The 9,658-nt window shown below is 34.5% G+C and overlaps 1 protein-coding gene across 2 annotated transcripts; it reads right to left on the reverse strand.

The window, feature by feature from the left end:
* Positions 1–6,382: 6,382 nt before the first annotated feature.
* Positions 6,383–9,299, reverse strand: LOC140964009 (uncharacterized). 2 transcript variants are annotated; one of them, XM_073423488.1, is made up of 4 exons: positions 9,082–9,299; positions 8,772–8,907; positions 6,956–7,084; positions 6,383–6,722 (listed from the first exon to the last, which is right to left on the reverse strand). In XM_073423488.1, exons 1-4 carry the CDS (start codon positions 9,240–9,242, stop codon positions 6,615–6,617), a joined length of 534 nt encoding a protein of 177 aa, XP_073279589.1. In that variant the 5' UTR covers positions 9,243–9,299; the 3' UTR covers positions 6,383–6,614. The 2 variants fall into 2 exon arrangements, with proteins under 2 accessions (XP_073279589.1, XP_073279588.1); XM_073423487.1 differs by having other exon boundaries at positions 9,055–9,299.
* Between the last annotated feature and the right edge of the window lie 359 nt (positions 9,300–9,658).

A 9,658-nucleotide genomic window follows, 5' to 3' on the forward strand; every position in this document is an offset into this window, starting at 1 on the left:
ACCAATCATGTGCCTTGAACATCCACTCCCCAAGTACCAATCTGAATTCTTCAGTCCTTATCGTTAATTGTTCTGCATACACAAATTAAATCAACCGGTACCCAATCCTATTTTGGTCCAAACGGGATTAGTCCTTAGGAATCTAGACTTGGATGAGCTTGATTGACTAACCTCTCAGTTTGTTCAACAAAGGTCGTGCAAAATTAATTGTATGTGATTCTTGATGTGTGTTTGATGCTCTGTAACTGTTGGAAACAAAATGTTTTTTAGCCTTTCTGTCATCATTGGTTTGCCTGTATCTCATTTGAACAATCTTGTAGTTGTAGTATCAATAAGGCTTAGTCATTATTGAGTTGTGTCTTGCCTGACTGAATATGTGCTCAGACAAGTTGGGCTTGATAGATGAACTCTCTGGTGTATACCTAATACCAAACGTTTTGTCTTTGTTTATCAGTTCGACAAGTTTCTGCACTTGAGCAGTAGACTCATAATGTTCATATAACGTATTGGACATCACAAAGTGAATATATTTCTCTTTACACATATTCAGTTTTGACTGAGTACTACCATAAGTGGGGTTACTATCATTACTGCTGAAGCCGAAACCAGTTTTGTCTCTAGAGTGCTCCTGCAACTTTTGAGTTTTCTCAAGACTCACTGACGACTTGTTCCAAATAATAATCATTTAAGCTAATTTCTTATTCTCAGAAATAAACTGTTGATGCTTATTCAGTACTACTTCAATCTCAATTTTCACCTTTGCAACTTCTGTTTGAAGACTTAACACTTCACCTAATGTTCCCAATTAGGCTCATTATCATTGTCAGTTAGGCTTGCTTGATTGTTTTTCACTTTCTCAAGTAACTGAGAAAGCCTCTTGTACTCTATTACCATGTCATTGACTGCGCTGATGAGATTATCTTGTCTAAAATCAGTTGAGCTAAAGTAAAATACCTCACCATAGTTAGATTCCAGCTCAACATCGACCATGAAGCACTGTACCACATCTTCATGATTCTCACTAGTGGAACAATCTGACTCGAATGAGTTAGCTTACTTGGCCTTCTGTCTTCAGCCACCAGCACCTTCTGATTTGTTATTTTTCTGAATGACTTCCTTCTATCCTTTTTCTTCTTGTCATTAGATCAGTCTTATTTGTCATTTGAGCTCCTCTCAATCTTCTTTGGCTTGGGACAGTCGGCTATGAATTGCTCAACTTTCCCACAGTTTAAACATGCATTGTACTCATCAGTGGACTCTTTCTTGTGGTGAGTGCGTCTGCTTGGGCTTTGGAAGTTGCCCTGATTCTTCCTTGGAACTTTCGAAATTTCTTCACAAACAGTGACATTGCATCACTACTCAGCTGAATTCTATTTTAAGGAAATTTGTTCATTAGTTGCAGCAGCCAAAGCTTTTGTCAGTTTGGTTGAAATAATCACCATCAGTTCTCATTTCCAGTTCGAATTCATATGCCTTTAGATCTGCAAACAGATCATGCAATTCAAGTTTGTTAAGGTCAATTGATTATCGCATAGACGCTGTTTTGACATTCCATTATTTTGGGAGTGCCCTCATAACTTTCAATATTATTTCTCGATTGTCATATTCTTTTCCAAGATCAGCCGTTCAATAATGATTCTGCTCACTCTTTCATCGAAGTCTGACATAGATTCTTCAGACTTCATCTTGAAACTTTCAAATTTTTGAATAGCTACAAACAGTTTATTCTCTTTTGCTTGATCGTTTCTTTCACATAGTTGTATCAGTTTATCTCATATGTATTTGGCAGTGGAACACATGTTGGGTTAAGGGTGCATGAGCGAGAGTAGTACTGGGATGGGTGACCTCCTAGGAAGTTCTCATACGTCCAACTGCTGACTTTGCGCCGCTTGATCTGGTTGCCTAAGTGAGCTGTAAAAGAGTGACACCAGATCTTAACGGGTAATAATATCTCTGCAGGAGACAGGTCTGACGGTAGGAAAAATGATAAGACTGATCTATAAGGCATATGAGACAACACTAGCAGATAGACATGCACCTCCCAAAACTCATGGGACTAACAGCCCGACCCATTAGCACCCAAGTAGGTGTACTTTGCGCTACCACAACTATAAGAAAATAAAGTTGCGCCTTGGCTAACAGCTATAGTTTTTGATCTAGTAGTAAGCGCTTGATCCTAACAAAAACATTTTAATCTTGCTAAAGGTATTTTTGCCCAATGCCTTTTACAAGATATCTTTGGCAACATTGTCTCTGTTTGCCTTTTTCTTGCCATCACTAGTTCATTCCATTCTTGTTTTTTCAATCATCTGAGCGGCACCATCAGAAATGGTAATAACATTGTTCGCTTTCATGATCTCTATTGGTTTGTCTATGATGATGTACCACATATCATTATCTTGTGCAATTAGATGAGCTTACATCCTAATCATCCAATCATCAAAGTCTTCTTTAGATAACATCAAGATTTTTTTTGAATGAAACCATTTTGAATAAAATGCTCAGAAATAAGAATTAACTCGTTCTGATATCACGTATTAGGATCGGAAATAAAATTAGAGGGGGAATAATCCAAAAATAAATTACATCATTACCTTCATCATCACACACAAATTTCAATATTCAATACCTAATTTTACCTAATTTTCAACATTCAAATATTCAACATTCAATATTCAAATATTCAATATTAAAATATTAATTTTCAACAGTGTTGTCCATTATTATCTATTTTTTATGATTATGTTTATTTTTTTATGAATAAATAATATTTTTTTTATGAATAAACAATTTTCAAAATAATTGCATGCATTAGAAATTGAAATGAATGTCTAAAAGAAAACACCCATAAAACACTTTTTCCAATAATATTTTAGCTTTTACTGCTAAAATATCATGATGGTCGGTGTTTGAGTGCAGTTTTCTCGTATTCATTGCGTAGCGAAAGTTTATTTTATTTTTCTTTTGATGTTAAAAACGTTCCTTGGACGTCATACGATTTAACAATATTCATGGGACGTTTAGAATATTTATCTTGTATTTTAAACACTTGACATCAAATTATTCTAGATTTTAAGGTCATTCTTGTAAATCCCTAAGAACATATCTTTTTATGCTTCGATCGTCAAATAAAGTTCACGATCAGAGAATGGATTCATCATATCGCACTAGAAATCTAATCGAAATTTGAGTCGAGATTAAAGCGTCGGAATTTTCAGAAATATGACGGTGGTACGATGGCGCGGCAGTGGAAGGTGACCGAATTTTTCTTTCAAAAATTCAAGTTGGCCGAAAACTGTGTTGAGAAGAGAAAGGACAAATTTTGGTATAAAAATTATTTATTTAATTAATCAATGAATTAAATAATATATTCTTAACTCTTCCAATAAATTTTGCACTTAATAGTCAAAACTACTAAGATTATTATTTAATTAATAGATTCTAAATTTACTAAATAAATAATTGAGTACTCATTATAATCCCGATCAACGATCAGACGGCGCCGAACAAATCTCATTCAAATAATTAATGAAAAATTCGAAGGACAACATTTTCGATGATCCAATTTTTGTAGTTGTCAGTTTTGTGAACTACTTCACTTAAAAAGACAATTCCACTCTCCTTACTTAATTAGTTGTTATTTTAACTTCCACATCTCTTATCATATGGAATCAACTTGTAAACTCCTTTATAAAAAATCTGTTTGATCTCCATCAAACTGCAGTCACCAAATTCAACTATTTGAACTTGACTATCTCAACAAGAACACAAAATCCAAAACTTGTGTGACCGTCAATGGTTCAGAAATACAACTAGCCGTTGGTTCACAATTTCATGTGATTCAGAATAACATTTATTCTTATTCAAGATTTCTTTTTCTTCAAATCCTTGAACAAAAATATCAGAACTAAAGTATGATTGCACCCACCAGATCATAGTAAGAGCATCTAGTAGTATTACCCTATGATCTCCTAGGTATCGCTGATAGTGACTACAAGAACCTTAAGTAATGGTTAGCGTATAGTACGGTTCTTTCAACTCATATACCCCGATCGAATCGTCAACCACTGGCATATCGAGAGTTGCAAATGAACTCGATAATGATATAATATATTTTTGAGCAATAACAGTGACACCGTATGTGCAACTGAGAAAATACATTTCCAAAATGCACATATCTTACTCTGTCCAGAGATTCATTAACTATTAATCCACCAGATCCCATAAGATATCTTCACCTGTAGGCAAACGGTGAATCTCCGACTACAATGCATTGGCTCCTACGTATTTCGAAACTATACCCAACCTTGCCACATTATGACCTTCAATGAAGTTGGTAAACAGATCAAAGTACATGTTAGTACGTAGAGAATATTTGTTGTCCTGAGTCAAATGAATAATGGTGCACAACTATAATCGCCGACTTTTTCGCTTGATAAGTGATAACCACTTGGAAAGCCCGAGGAAGTGTTGTTCGATGCATCATCAAATGCATATCTTTGTGTCCTTACCAATGAATCATGTCGTTCACATCACAAATATTAGTCTCAAGCTCGAATGATATTTATCTTTATTTTAAGCGGCTGATTCGACTTGGAACCTTTTTATAATAAATGGTACACTTCCTAATATGTTTCATCATCTTACGTTGCAAGACAGACCTCATGGTACCTATTATATATTCAAAAGCTTTATTTATGCGGCTTGTATGAGTATACATATAAAGTAATAACCTTAATTAGATAAAACCATAAAATATCATTAAAATAAATATATATTTTTTTTATATAAGATTCAATAAAACTCAAACTACAAGTTGGCTCATTGGGCACATACTCTAACAATTTCTCACTTGCCCTACAACCAACTATCCATAGATTTCAAACTCATTGCTTCATGATGCTTTTCAAACAATGGCCCTAGTAAGGGCTTCGTCAGTGGATCAACCACGTCATCTGCAGAAGCGACTCTCTCCACTGATATGTCTCATCTGCCTAGAAGCTCTCGGATTATGTGAAATTTCCTCAATATATGTTTGAATTGCTGATGAGGAACCTAACTGACTTCAGTAGGAACCTAACTGAAACTCTTTGTAAACTTCAATCTTAATCAACTTGAGCAGCAAGACTTCTTACTCTCAATAACACAGATTTCAAGAGAAATTCTAAACACGATTTGATCCTTAAATGATAAGATAATAACTTATTGGTGTTTGCTTGCTCTTATCAGTTTGGCTCGCAGAAAGATTTTAAAAAAAGATACTGTAGATTAGTTAATTCAAAAAATTCAGAGTTGGAGAGCTTAAAAAGCTTGTCAAAATGAACTATTTATATACTTTATCTCCGACAATAATTTTTTTAAATCATATATCCATTTCCAAATACAAATGTCGTTATTTTCATATCATCGTCTTTTCTGACATGTTCTAGTAATGTGCGTGATTCATGATATTTTGTTGAGAATCAGTGACTGTTTGTATAGAAAACTTTATCCGATATTTCAGCTGGGTTCTTATTCTTAATAACTGAGTATATTGATATTTTTCAGAGAATGTTTGGATTTGGGTTGACTGATCGACTGAAATAAACTGTCAGTTAGACTCCATCAGTTGTCTTTAGATCAGTTTGTCTATCAATATCCCTTTTACACTATCAATTTATCTCGGTAATTAGTTAAACTCTTAGAAAACTTTTTCTCATGGATATTAAGTATTTTTCTTGAATTCAGTTAAGTTAGACTCTGTAATTATCCATTGGACCAGCAGCCTTATTTATTCATCAAAACTTACAATGTTCCAACAAAACTTTATAACGTTCTTATGCTCCGAAGGTTCCAGGAATAAATACTCATGATTATTCATGTACATTTTTTTAAAAATAAATCACTTTATTTTTAAATTTCCTTTAATTATGAATCATGATTTTGAATAAAAATATTTCCTATATTTTTTAGAAATTCGATATAATATACTCGAACAAATAAATTTTAAATTTTAGATATTAAATAGGGTATGATATACCTTGTAATCTTATAAATTCATGAAAATATACAAGAGAATAGATATTTTAGCTAATACAAAATTTTAGATAAAATTGATTCAAATAGGTTTTTGCGAGTCACTTTATTAATGGAAAAAAATGTGACATTCATAATTTCAGAAAAATTATTTTATAGAGGCCTAATTGGTGAATGATATTATTTATTTTTTACATGAATGATAAATACTTCAGAACAAACACATACTTTGTGTTATTAAAAATAAACAAACAAACATATACATTGAATAATTCATAAAGCAGAAATTGAAATATAAAACCAAATAGGATTGGAATTGATTAATCATCGTCAACTAAAATTGCACATTAGTTCACAATTTCATCGATGGATCAGATCACATCCTCTATAACTAGGCTCGTTGTCGAGCTCGGATCTGGTTAAAGTCGAAATTCTGGGGCTTGTAGTCGAGCTCAGAGATGTATTACGACGATTTTTTTATTTTTTTGCCGCTACAAGTATATCAACCTCATGTCGATGTGCTTGTGTTCCAAGTTCCAACACTAACGTTTATGAGGACGCAGCCTCCTACAAGCATGGCAAAATGCTACAGGTGGGTCCTAAGCTTGCTTCGTGCTTGTATCCCAATCGGCTTCTTCGCGCAAGTTGTACTCGACCACAAGTCCAAGATTGTCAACTAGTTTGTGATACTGGGAGCATCCTGAACACTGAGAAAAATAAACAAAAAGTAAAGTTTAACGCAACATCCAGAGAGAATACATCAAATGGTCACTCCAAATATTTTCTTCAACTCACTCAACAATATTCAGCAGTGGTTGGTATATATTTACTGCCTTGAAACGTATAACCAGATGACGAGATGAAAGGTAAGAAAACGTCAATACTTTTGGCAGATAATCGCAAAATCCTCTCACCGTAGAATGGCTTAAAACAAATTTACCTTTACATAGACAAGCCCTCGTTCGTAAGCTAATCTGTTTATTAACCTTTGTGATCGTGCACCACAAGCATTACATGTAAAAGATGCCAACAAACTTCTTCTTGGGAGCTTGAGGTCGACAACAGCTTCCTAAAAGTATGAAATCAAGGAGCTTAGGTATAGTTGATAAAAAAGAGGTTGATGAGATACTACCGTTGAGTATTTACCAAGTGCAGATCCAATGGTCATTATTGGCTCCAATACATGGGTTTCATGCTTAACCCCGTATGAAAAAGTTGGCTACCTCACATCAAATGTAGTAATGATCAAACACAGACCAAACAGATTAAAAAAATGCAGCCCAAATCCCCAGAGGCAGGGACGATAACAAAACCATTCACATCAAACAAACAAAGAGAGCATATCATCCGAGTAAAACAGATTCACAGAGTAACATAAAGTGTCAAAAAATCACCGGAAACAAATCATCAAACATTGATATTACGGACCAAACAGATTAAGAAAATGCAGCCCAAATCCCCAGAGGCAGGGACGATAACAACCTAATTTTTCTTAAAAAAACAGAGAAATATGAGACGTCTCTAATAATTTATGTTCTAAATAAAGCCTTTCTCAGCGCCCCTGAGAAAAGCTTCCCGTGCGAGAGTATCCCGCTGCGCCTGGGTGTGGTGCATACCTAGGTGCAGCAAGGTCACCCGGTAGGGCCTCGCGCCTGCACCTTTTACAACTATGGGCTAAAGAACTAAAACTCTCATTAATCTCAGTTTATATTACAATTTACAATCATTCCGTCTTCATATAGATATAGAATTTCTTAATTCCTTCTACTAGTTGAAGATCTCACATTGTGTCAGCAAAGGTTTGATATCACCAAACAAGTTTTGTTTCAGAAAACAAATTTCAGAGTACTAAACTCCTCACAACGCAATGAAACTTGTGCAATGACAACCTCAAAAAATATCTTCTAATGCGGAAGATTAACTGAAGTTGCAACCACAGAGCATAATAAGAATTTCGAAAGATAAAAACCTTACACTATTGAAGATAAACTTCTTGGATACGTTACACATAGTATTGTTATTATTAAGATAATTCAAAAGAAATATTAACCCAATCAAATATTACACCACTCCAAAGAAAACTATATGCCTAGTATTTCTTCTTGCTTGTTTTGTTGTGGTTGTGGTTGTGTTTTTAAAATTTTTTGAGCACGGCCCTATTTATAGCTAAATTTGTCAAGTTCTTGTGATTACAAAGCCATCCAAATTCCCACAAAACTTGACATAGTATTTGTCATAAAACTTGTATTACTTTTGCCAGAACAATAGTTTACCGTCGCGGTCATGGAACGGGAACGATAGCTGTCGCGACAAAGTTCCAGGCTAAAATGGCTCTGTAACTATGCCGTTTTTTTTTTTTTTGAAATTTCTGCGATTTCACGGTCAGTCGCGAAACGGAATGCCGATTTCGCGACTGTCACGGCTGTTATTGAATGTTTTCTATAATTTTTCCCAATTTTTTTCGATTAAAATTTTCCAAATTGTACAATTATTTATATTTTTATTATAAAAGTATTCCCCACGATAATCGCCGCGAAATATCAATGGAACATTAGCCTTCGGGATGTTCCCACGAGGGCGAACCATGTTTGCCACAAATCTTATCAAACTTTCATGCTATACAAATATCTGCTAGTGACTCCGTTGTGCAAAATCATCGGGACGGGCACGGGTATGAAGTTAATACACAAGAGCGTTCCTAATCCCACCAATCGAAAAAGAAAAGACGATAAAACATGAAAAAAGGAAATTTATACCTCTTGGGAATTCTTTGAACCAGAAGACTGCCCTGGTTCCGGATACTCTTCAGAACAATCTTCCATCACACAGGAAATCACAGGTAACCGAAACCATTCCTTCAGCGCCTTATTTTTCCGGTAAGAAATACTCAACCTGTGTCAGATAAGGGCTGATTTTTTATTTTTATTTTTAAAAAGAAAATCTATAAAACATCAAATTGGATTGAAAATGTTGCTAAAAGAGAAAAACCCAGAAAAATTCAAACCGAAGCAAACGTTTTTAGTGATATAAAAGATTTACACTGTAGTAATTGCCATAAAAGATGACCTGGAATGTGCAAACAATTCGGAACTGGGGCCAAAATCAGGTCTGAAAGATTGCGAAAATGGATGGGAAGAACAGAGGGCTACGATTCTGTAGTGGGTTTTGGTCTTTGGAGTTAGAGAGGAATCAAAGCCATGAATGTTGCATCTGCCTAACGTAGCCATCGAAGACAGATGTGAGTAGAGACGATAGGCTTCTACATTAACACATTAATTCAAGAAACTTTATTGAATGAATTGTTGTCCATTATTATCTATTTTTTATGATCGGGAAATTGGACTTAACTCCCCAGCTGCCGTTTTTTTTTGTGTTCAGTCCCTGGGTACTTTTTTAGTACCACATTTTCACATGAAGTGTACCACATTTCCACATGAAGTGTACCACAATTTGTATGACATAGTACCACAATTTTGTGGGTAGGGAGTGAACCCAAATAAATGTTTTGGTTGGGGATTTTTCACCAACTTCCCCTTTTATGATTATGTTTTATTTTTTTTATGAATAAATAATATTTTTTTATGAATAAATAATTTTCAAAATAATTGCATGCATTAGAAATTGAAATGAATGTCTAAAAGAA

Source organism: Primulina huaijiensis, chromosome 18 (genome assembly GCF_012295235.1).
Source record: "Primulina huaijiensis isolate GDHJ02 chromosome 18, ASM1229523v2, whole genome shotgun sequence".
NCBI lineage: Eukaryota > Viridiplantae > Streptophyta > Magnoliopsida > Lamiales > Gesneriaceae > Primulina > Primulina huaijiensis.